Source organism: Myotis daubentonii, chromosome 18 (assembly GCF_963259705.1).
Source record: "Myotis daubentonii chromosome 18, mMyoDau2.1, whole genome shotgun sequence".
NCBI lineage: Eukaryota > Metazoa > Chordata > Mammalia > Chiroptera > Vespertilionidae > Myotis > Myotis daubentonii.
In genome coordinates, this window is record NC_081857.1 from 23,729,455 (window position 1) to 23,744,091 (window position 14,637).

Here is a 14,637-nt window from a genome sequence, read left to right on the forward strand (position 1 = left end):
GTCTAAGCATTACAGGCACATTCTCTTACTTTTTCAAGAGCAAATCCAGGCATTATATTTTCAAGCTCTATCAAGGGCTACTTCAAAAGACCTGTCCCTGACCGTTTGAGATACAGGCACTCATTCATCTTTGACTCACCTACTTACTTGATTACAAATATATGTTGAATTCCTAACGTGTAACTGGCACTTAGATGAATAAAATATAGATATCAAGGATCTTCCGAAACTTGACTCTCCAGTGAAGGAGACAGGCACTCAAAGAGATCGTTGTAGTGGTTGGTTAAGAAAACGGTCAGAAAGAAGAATGTATACTTGAGAAGAGCCCGCAGGTCTCAGCTGTGTCCCTGTGTCATGTTTCCTCTTCTCTGCCCTCAGGCTGCGGCTGTCCACGGTGCACGAGCCCAGCAGCACCCTTGTGGTTCTGGAGTGGGAACACTCAGAGCCTCCCATCGGGGTACAGATTGTAGATTACCTCATCCGTCAAGAGAAGGTCACCGACAGGATGGACCACTCCAAAGTGGAGACTGGTGAGCATCTCCCATCACTTCCTGGACCCAGGGTGGGAAGCAGGAGAGAAAAAACGCCTGCCTCCTGGCTCTGCACCAGGGCCCCAGGGCCCCAGGGCAATTCCGGAGAGGCCTGAGCAGCAGTCATTTTGTCCATTTAAGAGTGTTTGCCTGGTGAGCATCTGACAAAATCTTGTTTTGATTTTGTTTCACTTTTTGTTTATGGAAGAGGTGTCCATTTCGTTGCCTCTAGGCACACTCACAAAGAAGTAATGATACAGCATACTAGTTATCCTCCCCCATAATTAGAAAACAATTCTGTGCTAACCACTGCCGTGATTACAGAAGAAAAGCTTTCTTTACTAATAAGGCAAAAGCACGTGTGGACAGATTCGCTTACCCGTGTCTTGTTCTAAAGCAAACTCTGGTTTTGCTAGGACCAGCTAGAAGAAGAAAGTCTTAGAGTAGTGGAATCACCTCATGAAAAAATGCTTCATGCCTCACTATTTCACTGTCCACATATAGGAAAGGTCAAGGTAAATCATTCCTGAAACTTTCACATGAGTGTGGTGACCAACAGGATGGTAGCATCCACAGTCTATCTAACTCGGGGTAAATATCTTCTGGCAAAACTGTCATTGAGGCTTAGAGCCAGTCAGTGTCCTCAGGCACAGATTGCTGTCCACTGCTTCTTCCAGGCCCTTTCCCTGATGTGCACAGGCACCATGAAGGTCTGGCAATGACCACTGACCAGAACAGCTGTTCTCACCAAGGACATTGCATACAAACTCGCAATGTGGCATGTCCGTCTTGCCTTAATTGCTTCTGAGCTAACTCTGGACAAATGGCTCTAAACCATTAGTTAAATGTGAAATAGTTATAAAAAAACTTTTCCTTCTAGGTGTCCTTTTTCTACCTGGAATTTAAGAAGCCTGGGGTCCAAGCAATTTTAATGTTAAGTTGCCACTAAATTGATCCTGTGTCCTCATTGCTTGGCCTCGATTTCTCATGCCTTTTCCACCCCTTCCCCCGGGCAGAAACGGTGCTGAGCTTTGTGGATGACATCATCTCCGGAGCAAAGTCTCCTTGCGCCATGCCCTCTCAGGTGCCAGACAAGCAGCTCACCACCATCTCGCTCATCATCCGATGCCTGGAACCCGACACCATCTACATGTGAGTGACACCTACTGCCCTGCTGTGCCTTCCCCCACACATCCTGAGGCTCCTGGCTGGTTCCTTTTTGCTACTTGGGTTCCTTTGGAGACTTGGAAAAATGTTTTGAGTCTCTCAACTCTTGTCCTGATCAGCATTACACAGAACCTTCTAGGCACAGTAGGGGGAGGATCAAGAAAGATAATGTAGTCCCATCCTGCAAAGAGTTCACAACATAGAGAGGAAATAGAGAAACAACGAACCTTGACATCAGGCAGAATGGAAAAAATGCTGGATGGAAGAGCAAGGGATGTGTTGAAGAGAAAGGAAAGTGGTCGATTGTGACTTGCAGGGATGTCTGAATTGGATTGGGTAGCATTTCAGTAGGTAGAGTCATGTTGGAAAGGGCATACCAGGTGGCAGGATCAGCTAGGGAAAGAAGGCAAAGAGGCATGAAGGTGAGTAGTGAAGTCGTCCATGGGGCGGAGGAAGCAGAGGGTGAGTAATAGGGATAGAAGAGGGCAAAGCTGGGAAAATAGAGTGAAATGCTGTATATCAGAGGAGATTATTAATTTTTCGGAGGAAAGGAGCAGAATACCAAGAACTCTGCCTTAGAAAGCTAGCTGCAGTGGCATTGAAATAGTTTACTGAGGTTAGAGGTGGTCCACATTTTTCTTCAAAGGACACACAGTGAACTCCATTATTGTGGCACCTGCAACAGCCCTGTTTTCCCTGAGCGCTCCTCCCATCCCTCCCTGTGCTCTGGGAACAACTGAAAGCTATTTGTGAAGCAGACACACAAAAGACACCGAGAGAGGAGAGAGAGATCATGATGCAATCCAAGTCCTGGTAGGAAAATTTGAGAGCTAAGGCAGAAACCATTGTGATGTAGTTCTGGGACCTTCTGACCCCGTCAGGATGAAAAACATTTAACAGTTTACAGATGAGGGCACGAGAATAGCGTTGAGGTTTCCAGAATAAATCATTTCCATTTCTGCAGTCAGGGAGTTCAAAGATGAAAAGCACTAGAAATGTGAGTGGCATTGATTGCATGATGAACTTGGATGCCCAGGCTGAATACTTCCAATATAAGAAAAGGAAATGTAGCCAGGGGGCCATGCTGATGAAAGGAAAATATGTGAGTTTTTACTGGAGGAGTTGGGAAATAGAGAGAAACACAAATGCTAATCCTAGGACGAAGGACAGCCAGCCTACTTATGATCGGGCAGTTGTGGCCCTTTATGAGAGGGACAGACAAAAGGAACAAAGTAGCTGCTGTAAAATTCCTGAAACTCAGTGAAATTGGAATTACCATTTATAATAGGGGCTCCATAATCCCTGTCCCTAAGTCACAACTGTTAATTAGGAATTTCAAAGTTCCTATGAGCATGAGGCTGGCATTGTTGTCTGTGGGGAATGCCAACCCTCACCCACCTGGGACCCACCTCAGGTTGGCCTGATGTGCCTAAGTTTCCTGCTCAAAGAACTGAGGCTGATGCCTCTTCCCACTCTGACATCCCTGGTGAACTTCCAGTTTGCCCTCTGGCTTGTAAAACAGCAAACTTTCTGTGACCTTAAAGAAGTTAAAGACCAAGCATGGGGCTGAGGAAAAGATAGACAGTGTGCACTAGGACCTAGTGGAAGGTGGCACTGCAGATCACAGGAGGAGGGCCTGGCCTGGGAGACATTCCTCTGCACTAGGGTGGAGGGAGGCTGAGCTTCAGCCCCCAGTGCAGAAGGAAAGGAGCCCTGGGTAAAGTGTTGAGAACACATGAGCCCCAAGCCTGGATCGTTTCTAACCTTCTAACCACCGAGAGTGAGACTCACGAAGTTTCTGCAACAAAGCTTTCTCATCTATAAAATGGAGGAAGGCAGCCTTCATTCATGGAGTGCTTGCCAGGTGAGGGAGCCTCTGGGAATCCTTCTGACCCTGTGAGATTAAGGTGATTGTTCTCATTTTATAGCTGAGGAAACAGACTCAGCAACACCAAGTAACTTCCCTAGAATCACATAGCTGGTAGTCTCGGGTGTGGCTGGTGGTGAAGAATGGAATCAGAATTCTTATCTCTTCACACACTGCATTTCATGCCCCGAAGGATCTAGTAGCACGATCTTAGCACCTCACCTTGAGGCACAGAGCTGGCTCCTCACCTGGGTGCACAGAGGTAGAACTGCATTTCAGAGACCTGGCTGACCTTGTCATCTGAAGCATTTTATTTAATGCACTTCAAAATCATTATTCTGAGTAGGGTCCACAGCACAAACCCAGTTAAGAATCCATGGTTGGAAAGTATCTTAAAGGATGTCTGGTCCAACATCTTCGTTTTAGAGACAAGGAAATGGGCCAGAGGGGGTGACTCCGTGGCCTGCTTGCCCAGGCCCTTCGCCACAGCATGTGCTCACAGGAGAACCACTGCCTCTGGGGCCTGTGACAGCAGACAGGTAATTCAGTAGGGAGCCAATCCGGAGTGATCCGCAGAAATCACCTCCCCCGACCCCTCCAGCCTGGAAGGGAGCCTGTGAGAGCAACAGATCTTTCAGACCCCAGCCCTGGAGCCACAGCCAGGCTGTGCGGGTTCACAGCCTGCACGTGAGGATGGAGGGCACTGGGACCCCTGAGGAATGGCTCTGAGGCCAAGCATCCCCTCTACTCCTGTATTTGAGGCTCCTGTATTTGTCAATATTTCCTCAATAGCCGTTTAAAGAAAACCAGCCGTGGGAAGCATTTCCTTCCCTAATGCCTTCCTTTGCTATTAAAAATAGTGCCTAGGACCCTACATTTTATACTAATTGCCCCTTTAGAGTAATTTGGGAATTAAGTTAAGCACAGGCATTTTTATTCCAGCTCAGTATTCTCTCAGTTTAGCTGGAATTTAAAGCAAGATGGGACACAACGCCAGGCTGCCGAGCAGTGGGCCTGCTGGGGGTGGGTGAGAGGAACTCTGTCCCAGGCATATGGCAGAGGCTGTGGAGTGGACGGAGCCACCTATTTGGATGAGACAGGGAGCTGAGCACCTGGTTCTGGTCTCAGGCCTGCGGAGCCCACCGCTGTGGTCTTGGCCACGTGTCCTGCACGACCAGGATGCCCAGTGAGATGGGGGCTGCCTGTGTGCGGTGCCCGTGGTTCCCGAATGAGGACTTGGGGAGGGTGAGGAGGCGACCCACACACTGGTACACTGACTTTCTCTGGGCTCCTCTGAGGGAGGAAGTGGTGGATGGATGCAGGGTTGTCTTTTCTCTGCGGAGACAGTCATCCCACCACTTTCTCAGCCCAGCAGACCTTACCTGGGCACTCGGCCTGGGCATCTTGTCCCCCCCTCTAGCTCTGCCAAAAGGAAAGAAAATTCAGAATTGCCAAGACTGCAGCCTCCCATGAGGACACAGAAAAGAAAGTGACAAGAGAGGCAGCATTAATGACTTTATTCTCATTGGGTTGGGGACAGAAGTCCTGGGCAACAACACCAGAAGTTATTGTCAAGGTCACATCACATTCCTCTCTGCGTCCCAGAACCTCCGCTTCTTCACCTGTGGGGGAGGGGGTTATCCACTCAGCCTTCAGTAGCCAGGTCTTCCTCCCCCTCCTGGGGGGGCTCTCCGGAGGGGTGGGGGCTCCTTCTCATTGTCACAGCCCTCTGTGGCTCGTTTCCACTCGGGGGACGTGAGGCAGCACCCCTGTGGTCAGAGGAGCTGCGTGCAGGAAGTAGAGCCCAGGCACCAGTACATCAGGGCCCCTCCATCCTGGTGGTTTCACTTCCGACTTTAAAGAGGAAAACTGCCCTCATTCCTGTGTGTCCCAAGTGTCAACTGAGCACAAGACAGGACAGAGCAGGGTCAGTGAGCTGTGCAGGGTCCTTAGGCTCCAGGTCCCGCACAAGGTCTCCCTGTTTTATTATCATCCCCATTTCACAGAAGAGGAAAACCAGCTCAGAGGAGTTAAACTCACATCACATGGTGGGGAGCAGGGGTCTCAGACCCCGGTTCTGACCGCCCCATAGACAGACTCCTGCCTCAGCTCAGTGGTTGTCAGAAAGTAACTGGCGTGAGAATCGCCTGGGCCCCATCCCTGGAGTCTCCATCCAGTAGGTCTGGGTGGGGCATGACGCTGCTGCTACAGGTCTGGGGTCCCCACTTTGATAACCAGTGCTCTATGCTATGATGCTTCCCATCAGATAATATACCCAAGACCGCAAACCCCAGCCCAAGACCCACCAGGAAGCAGTGAGAGGCTTGGGACCACACACCTTGTGACCTGGGTGGTGGCAGTAAGTGCATCATGGAGTCGCAGAGCATCTGGGGGCAACTCACCCCACCCCCACCCCCACCCCCGCCTCCAATCCAGGCAGAGCTTGGCCGTTCTCTGATAACGACACCCTCCCCTCCCTGCCAGGTTCACCCTGTGGGGTGTGGACAACACAGGACGACGCTCCAGGCCCAGTGACGTGATCGTGAAGACCCCCTGCCCTGTGGTGGATGATGTCAAAGCCCAAGGTAAGCGATGAAGGATGCCCAGGGACTGCCCCTCGCCACCAGGAGGAGGGAGTCTGTGGGAACAACCTAGAGCTCAGGGGGGAAAGAGGAGAATCCAAGGCCCAGCATAGGGGCCTCTCTCTCCCAGGAATCCTCTCCGTCGCCTCTGGCGGAAATCCTCGTAGTGCCCCATCATTCCAGAGTGAATCCTGGAGCCAGGGACGCTGGTGCAGGCTCTGGGCACACCTGGAGACTCACCGGGTGCTCGGTACCTGCTGGGGTCCCCATGACCTCTGCCCTCAGCATGGAATCTGGCACTTACTCTCTCCGTATTTTGTGTACATAAGCAAATGTGAAAAGCCCTATCGATCAGTCTTGGAGTGAAGCTGAGATAGTGTTCTTCCATCCCCTCCATGGATGGACTGGCAGGGATCCAGCAGCTTCCTACACCCTCGGAACGCAGCCCCCTGCTCCCTAGTGCCCTCCCTCTGTTGCCTCTGCCTCCTTCCTTCCACACACCTTTATCCTCCCTCCCACTTGCCTGGGGTCACACTACCTATACAGTATTAATCTATGAGCTTTTGCCTCAGGCTCTCTGTTTTTAGGAAACCTGGGCAAAGACAACGAATATTATAACTAAAATTAATCTGGGAGATATTCTATTCAAAGGCTTTCATTTTATAGAAGAAAAACCTGAAACCTGATGGGGCAAAGGTAAAGTGATTGACTCAATCCACTTTCTCCAGGTGCTGGGCTCAGTATTCATCAATATCACACACACGTATGCAGGTGTATATGCCTATACACATGCATGTGTGCCTGAGTATATACTCGCTTATATATGTATGTATATAAAGTATTTGGCTTGTCGCCCTTCTCAGAAATAGCAGACAAGATCTACAATCTCTTCAATGGCTACACCAGCGGGAAGGAACAGCAGACGGCCTACAACACCCTCCTGGACCTGGGCTCCCCCACCCTTCACCGAGTCCTTTACCACTACAACCAGCACTACGAGAGTTTTGGAGAGTTCACCTGGAGGTGTGAGGATGAATTGGGACCCAGGTAATCAGTCAACTTCAGTGCCTCTTTTTTCCCATTTTTTAATTAAAGTTATTGGTGTGACATTAGTTAATAGGATCATATAGATTTCGTGTAGATTTCTACGTTACAAGGTCTGTGTATTGCACTGTGTGCCCACCCCCAAAGTCAAATCTTCTCCCGTATGTTAGGGCCCCCACTACTCCCTTCCCTCTGGTAACCACCACACTGCTATTTGTGTTAACGAGTTTCAGTTTTATATCCGACATATGAGTGAAATCATATGTTCTTTAACTTTGACTTATTTCACTTAGCATAATATTCATAAGATCCATCCATGTTGCTGCAAATGGCCTTCCTTCATCCTTTCTTATGGCTGAGTAGTAGTCCATTGTGTATATGTACTACATCATCTTTATACAGTCCTCTATAGCAGGACACTTGGGTTGTTTCCATGTCTTGGCCACCATGAATGCTGCTGCAATGAACTTAGGGATGCCTGTATCTTTGTGAGTACATGTTGTCAAGTTTTTTGTGTATATACCCAGGAGAGGGATTGCTGGGTCGTATGGTACCTCTATTCTTAATTTTTTAAGGAATCCCCAGACTGCTTTCCATAGTGGTTGTAGCAGTCTACATTCCCACTAGCAGTGAACGAGGATTATCCTTTCTCCATTACCTCTCCAACACTTGTTAATTGCTTGTCTTGTTCATAGTAGGCACTCTGACAGGTGTGAGGTAGTATCCCATTGTAGTGTTGACTTGCACTTCCTCAGTTGCTAGTGAGGTTGAACATCTATTGGCTGATCATATGTCTACTTGGGAGAAGTATTTTCAGGTCTTCTGCCACTTTTTGATTGGGTTTTTGTTTGATATTGAGTTCTTTATATATTTTGGAAATTAAATCTTTGTCAGAGCTATTGTTTGCAAATATCATCTCCCATCTGGTTGGCTGCCTCTTTGTGTTGTCGTCAGTGTCTTTTGCTGTGCAGAAGCTTTTTATTTTTATATAGTCATATTTTTTTTATTTTTACCTTTACTTCCCTTGCCTTTGGGGTCAAGTTCATAAAATTTTCTCTATAACCAAGGTTCATAAGTTTAGTACCTATATTTTCTTCTATGTAACTTACTAGAGGCCCAGTGCACGAATTCATTCACCAGTGGGGTCCCTCAGCCTGGCCTGTGGGATCAGGCCGAAACCGGCTCTCCGACATCCTCCTAGGGGTCCTGGATTGGAAGAGGGTGCAGGCCAGGCCGAGGGACCCCACCAGTGCGCAATTGGGGCCAGGGAGGAACCGCAGGAGGGCTCCAGGGTGTGTCTGGCCTATCTCGCTCATACCTGATCAGACGGACTCCAGCAGCAAGCTAACCTACTGGTTGGCACGTCTTCCCTCTGGTGGTCAGTACATGTCATAGTGAGTGGTCTTAGCATATCATTAAGCATATTACACTTTGATTGGTTGAATGGCTGACCAGACACTTAGCATATTAGGCTTTTATATAGGTCTTTGATCCATTTTGAATTAATTTTTGTACATGGGGACAAACTTAATCCAGTTTCATTTGTTTGCATATGACTTTTCAGTTTTCCCAGCACCATTTATTGAAGAGACTATCTGTACTCCATTGTATGTGTCTGGCTCTTTTGTCAAAAATTACTTGTCCATATACATGCAGTTTTATAATTGTTCTTTTCCATTGATCTGTGTGTCTATTTCTCTGCTAATCCCATGCTATTTTGATTATCGTAGCTCTGAAGTATAATTTGAAGTCAGGTAGCTTGATGTCTTCTTATTGGGTTTATATATATATACAGTTCCTGATTAGGGAACCTAAATGTCACAGTTTGAACAGCACGAACATTTCCTTTATCATCTTGATTTCCAAGGGCATTTGGATTGCCAGTTTCTCTCTTGTCACTTGAGTCAGAAGAAAAATTGTTTAATGAAGTGAGCCGGGGAAGAAACACGGATCTCACTGTGCAGTAAGACCTACTGCGGACTATACACTCTTTTCCCAAAACCCCCCTCCCAGGAGACCCTTTAACTAGTTTTTCAAGGCTCAGTAAGATTTGAAAATAATGTGTAGTTTCAGTGGCTTGTGGATAATAAAGTTTTAACTCTTTAGCGTCATGGATCTCAGGGAGAACCACAGGAAAGAAAAAGTTCTATTTTTCTTGCCTTGAGGTACATCAGTCCACTTTGGAGTCATTTGTGGGAATGATTAAAAAGGGGTCTGTTGGATACCTACTTCCTGTGAGCAAGCAGAAAGAATTCCTTTACTTCAATCCAATTCATGGAAGCTTTCAGGTGGAGCCAAGGGTTGAAATACTTTGGTAACAACACTGATTGCATTGCTAGTAAGAAAGAAGACCACAGGCTCTGAGATAGTCAAGGGCAGACCCACATTAATTACTACTTTTTTTTAAAGTGAGCAGTGAAAGTAGCTGCAAAGATTCAGGGGGTAAGTAAACCCATTTGTTGCAAAGGATGGCTATGGCATGTTTATCTATTTCTTAAAGATAATAGAGATGCTGCTCCTCCCTCTTCCTTCGCTCCCCTTTCCTCCAACTCAGGACATGCAGTAAGATAAATTAAGAGGATGGGCCGCCGAAGTCCCTATTGATTATTTTTGGAAAGCTTGCTTGGCCAAACTGCAGAGAAAGCCCATCTACATAAGATGGTATTTTGTCAGCAGGTGGGGGGTCAGATTTCCTCTGACCCACCACTGAGGTTGGAGCAAATGTGACTGCCCTTCCAGTGACCTCTCACTGTCTTAGATCCTTGACTGTGCTGCTGGGGCTCAAAATCTTTCCTCCTGTGTCCTCTCCGCCCCTCTCTCAGTGTGCCCTCCTAGGAATGTGGTGAGCTCACCCCTCGTGATGCTCATGGCCAGGAATGAAATGAATGCAATTACTATTCTTTGAAAGCTCGTTCTAAATAGCGTGCGGAAGCTTCGTTTTCTGGAAGGAATTGTTGACTAAATGGGAAGGGATGATTTATCACCTGAGACGTTAGCCTAGTGGTTGATAAGGACTACAAGAGTTTGCGTTGAGCTTCCCAGAACAGCCTTGTCCAGCTTGTTCAGATAGACCCTTTCTCATGGTCTCTGGTCACTCAGTCTCTGGAGAACACAGTGAGTGAAGGATTCCTGCTCCTTCACACGCCAGCAAGCTATCAGGTAGCTCCCATCTCTGATACACACCAGTGAGATAGCGGGTGGGAGGGCCATTTCCTCAGGCTACACGCACAGGCGATCATACTCTATCCTTGGCCCAGAGGCATCACTCCTTTCCAGTGTGGGAAGGCCTGCTCCTTTCTCTTCCAGGGATCTGCAAACAGCTCAGGTGCCTCTCATCACCTCCTCTGCCCACCTTGATTGAGGCTCAATGGCAATGACCTCCTTCCTCTCTGAGGGAGATGGCAGAAGGGAGCATGAACTCCCTGCAGGTTAATTAGGTGATGTGTGCCCCTGAAAGTGTGCACATTCCACAAGAATGACCCTGTGCCAGCGTGCGCGAAGGCCTTATTGACCTCGTCCATACCACAATCAATTACCTCCATACCACATAGCTGATTCCATTTGCTATCCCCGCAAGATCACTGTTTCAGCTGCTTCTACTCAGTGCAGAAATAGCATTGAAAAGAGAACTATTCAGACAAATACCTTATTTGCCATCTAATGATAAATTAAATTACTGACTAAAGAAAACTGATTTGATGTCTTTCAAAACTGACAGCTCTATGATTTTAAAAGGGCAGACATTCCCACCAAATATATTAGCAATTTCCTCACTGCATTTTGTGTCCCTGTCTGCCCCACTTTGCCCCAGCCATGCTATTACTGGTATTTCATTCATTTGCTTGACAAATATCTATGGAGAGCCCCTGTTCTAAGTGCCAAGGATAGAGCAGTAAGCAAACCAGGCCAGGCTCTGTCCCTCGGAGTGAACAGCATCACACTGCTTGCCTTCCTGTCTTCCCCTCTTTCTGACTTCCATGCTTGTCCCCTAGGAAAGCTGGCCTCATCCTTTCCCAGCTTGGGGACCTCAGCAGCTGGTGCAACGGACTCCTGCAGGAACCCAAGATAAGCTTGCGGCGTGGCTCCCTCCGGTATCTGGGCTGCCGCTACAGCGAGATCAAGCCCTATGGACTTGACTGGTCAGCGCTGAGCCAGGACCTCAGGAAGACGTGTGAGGAGCAGACCCTTAGCGTCCCCTACAACGATTACGGAGACAGCAAAGACATCTAGCACCATGAAGCCAGAGAGAAGCAGGAGAGAGGAGGACATCTGGGTAGGTTTGTGGGTTTTTAGTATTTTTTAATGGAACATTAAAACCTCCACAGGTGACATCTAACCCAGGGAGAAACCGACCCTTGCTGCCTGCAGGATTTCTTCACTATGTTCTCCATCTGCATGACCAGGACACAACCTGCCAGCCAGCGGCCTCATGCAGCGCCATTTCAAGTTTAGGGGATTTCTTTGGGGCTTGTTTTGCAATTGATTTGATTTTTCACCCATGGGGTTCATCCAGGAAGGGCCAGTACCACCATCAGTGTTTAGTGAACTGAAGTAATTACCCATCACAAAAAACTTCTGCCCCCCCTCCCCCACCTCGTCCATACCACAATCATTATGTTGTTGCTAGTAGCTTTGCAAATCATTTCTCTGGACATACATAGGAGAGAGGCATCTTCTTCCCCCACCTGGTTGCCAGGAGGGCACCTGAGTGTTGGCAACAGTGGGGGCCTAGCCTTTCAGAAGGAACTTTGCAGGTGGACCAGTGACGGCCTCAGCTGTCCTCACACACTCAGCTACCCTGCCCTTGACCAGGGTCCTCGTTTAGAAACATGAAAGGTCATGGAGAAGATGTAAGGCCAGCCACAGAGCGGTGCTGACCTTTTCTAAACAGTAATAACAGACCACATTCACTGAGGGAGTACTAGATGCCAGACGTTGCTCTCGGTACTTTACATGTCACCAAATTCTCACAACAGGCCCCCTCCCCCCCAGTGTTATTCTGAGCTCCTTTTCAGTAATGAGGAAACTGAGGCAAAGAGAGGGTACGCACCTTGTCCCAAATACCGCCTCTGGTCTGTCTGGATGGCAGTGTGAGTTCAGGCTGGCACGTTCCAGAGCAAGGCGCTTACCCCGCCAGCGTTGTGCTCAGTGTTGTCTGGGCAGTAGCTGTGAAATCCAGGGGTTCTGGCCCAGAGAGCCTCCCCCTTTCCCACTCCTTGAGGTGTAGATGCGCCCACCATGGGCAGGCAGGGGAGCCCAATGCACCCTTAACTCTGTAGCTAGAACACCTTTGGGACCACAGGGTCCCCACCCATGCTGGGAGTGAAGACTGGGCTATGGCTGCGACCTCAGGTCGCTCTCATCCACCCCCCCTCCTCAAGATCCACAGGTTCATAGCACACAATGGACTGTACCTGCCTCAGAGACCCCCGGCCCAGAGCAAAGGCCTGCAGGAAACTCGGCCATCCAAAGCAGGGCTCAGCTAAGACGCCTCAGGGGAAAGTTTCTCACCAGGAGGAAGATGCCTGGGCAGTGGGTCACCAACCAATGGGGTGGCGAGGGAAGGCCACCTTCGCAGCTGCCACTGCGTTCTGTCCTTTATTCAAGTTTGAGCAGAAAACCAGGTCCACGCAGCAGCAGCGGGAGGCTCCAAGGCTGTCCCTAGCGGTGGGCAAGGTAAGGGCAGGGAGTGACACCCAGCTTGTTTATTAATCTTTGCTCTCCCTGTCTGGGACCCATCCTTCTTCTCCCTTCCTTCCCCAGGATTCTCTTCCTCCTTGTGTCCCCCTCGCTGCACCAGGCATGTGCACACACATATACACCCACCCACACTACACTTATGCATACATCCCCACCCCCCACCCCCGCTCCCCCATAGCTGGGATCCATCTACTTTCACGTTAAAAGTAAGGACTTGAGTGGAGGGTTTGTGCCCTAGAGAGACACGTCGATCACACCCTGATGACATTCCCCAAAGCGTGTCTGGAGGGAACTCACCTGCCTAGAGAGGGTGATGGTCCTGGGCCAGTATTCAGCCTCTAGTTTCCAAGCTGCCAAACAAGTCTTAAGGGAGTTGGTCCTGCCCACCAACACTCACCCAGCCTGGTGTCCCCACGAATGGACACCGTGAGAGCTGAAACCTTTCCGAGTGTGCAGTCATTTCCTACCGAATTTGGTCTGTTATTTTTAGTTAACCGCATTTCTTGATATTCAAATGTTCTATTAAAAAAATGAGTGTGAAAACCCCCTACTTTACTACTGTAGAAGGAAGAAAGAATATGATTGACCCACTTCAGGTATAGCAGTATTGTTTAAAAGAGAATTATTGTACGATTACTAAAAATGGAACTAAATAATAAAGCTGTTAGTAAGTGTCCATTTGTGTGGGTGTTACCTTGTGTCTTTAAATAATTGGTGTCTGGTTGGACCAACTGGGGAATCATTCGTTTTAAATGTTAGGTTCCAAATACATAGGTCTTATCACCTGTCATCCGAACTAGAAAAAAAAAAAGATTTTAACAGCAAATTATTGCTACCTAGTGCTGATTCTCACTTTTCTCTGCCACCTTCTCCAAATAAGCTATTACACCCATGACACACTGGTGGGTAAGATGAGCTTGTTCTCCATCGCAGAGCGGGCACTTTATGGGGAAAGTTAGACATGGAAGCCTTCATTACAAAGAACTCCAAACACTCAAGCTCTTTTTTCTCTCTACAATGTAACTATAAATAGATGTCATCTCACCGCCACTCCCTTTATCTTTCACGACCAGATGTGTCTGCACACTTAGTAGGCCCCCTTGCAAAGTAATGATGAGCCTTCTAGTCTTTGCAAGCAGGAACGACTATTAAAAGAAGATGAAGACTGGCAGTTTTAAAACATGGCTATACACTCTTTGACATCTCCCATTTGAAAGCATGTTCTGCGGGCTCTCTTCCTAAATCTGGGCAGGTTTGTGACTATTTTAACCACAGATTATGATAGAAATGACACTATGTGACTTCCACGTCTGAGTCATAAAAGGCCTTGGGACATCCACTGTCTCTGGAATTCTTACTCTTGGATTCCTGTGTTATCACCAAAGAAATCTCAGGCCACCATGCTGGAGAGGGCATGTGTGAGCACTTTAGGCCAAGGTCACATGTGAGCACGTTAGGCCCAGCCTTCCAAACATTCCTCCTGAGGCACCTGACACATGGACGGAGCATCTCAGACCCTCTGCCAGATGCACACCACCCAGCAACCTCTATCAATGTCTCATGAAAGAGCAGACTCACCCTGCCAACACCAACAGATTCCTGACCCTAAAAGTTAGACATCATCATAAATAAAATGGTTATTAATGTTTATGATCTACATGGCACATGAGCTGAACAGCAAAATTTCACTGAACAAGTTTTCTGTCTGTTGTTTTGTCTTGTGATGATGGGAGGGGGTGCCTTACAT

At 48.1% G+C, this 14,637-nt stretch overlaps 1 protein-coding gene across 1 annotated transcript in view; it reads left to right on the forward strand.

Annotated features, from left to right (window-relative positions):
- Positions 1-13,566, forward strand: part of ASTN1 (astrotactin 1) — a 283,425-nt gene extending 269,859 nt beyond the window's left edge. The window contains exons 19-23 of the mRNA XM_059675026.1: positions 379-530; positions 1,547-1,682; positions 6,049-6,149; positions 7,010-7,193; positions 11,183-13,566. Coding sequence (XP_059531009.1) covers positions 379-530; positions 1,547-1,682; positions 6,049-6,149; positions 7,010-7,193; positions 11,183-11,420 — 811 coding nt within the window. The 3' untranslated portion in view covers positions 11,421-13,566. The remainder of the gene's footprint in view (positions 1-378; positions 531-1,546; positions 1,683-6,048; positions 6,150-7,009; positions 7,194-11,182) is intronic.
- The last annotated feature ends 1,071 nt before the right edge of the window (positions 13,567-14,637 follow it).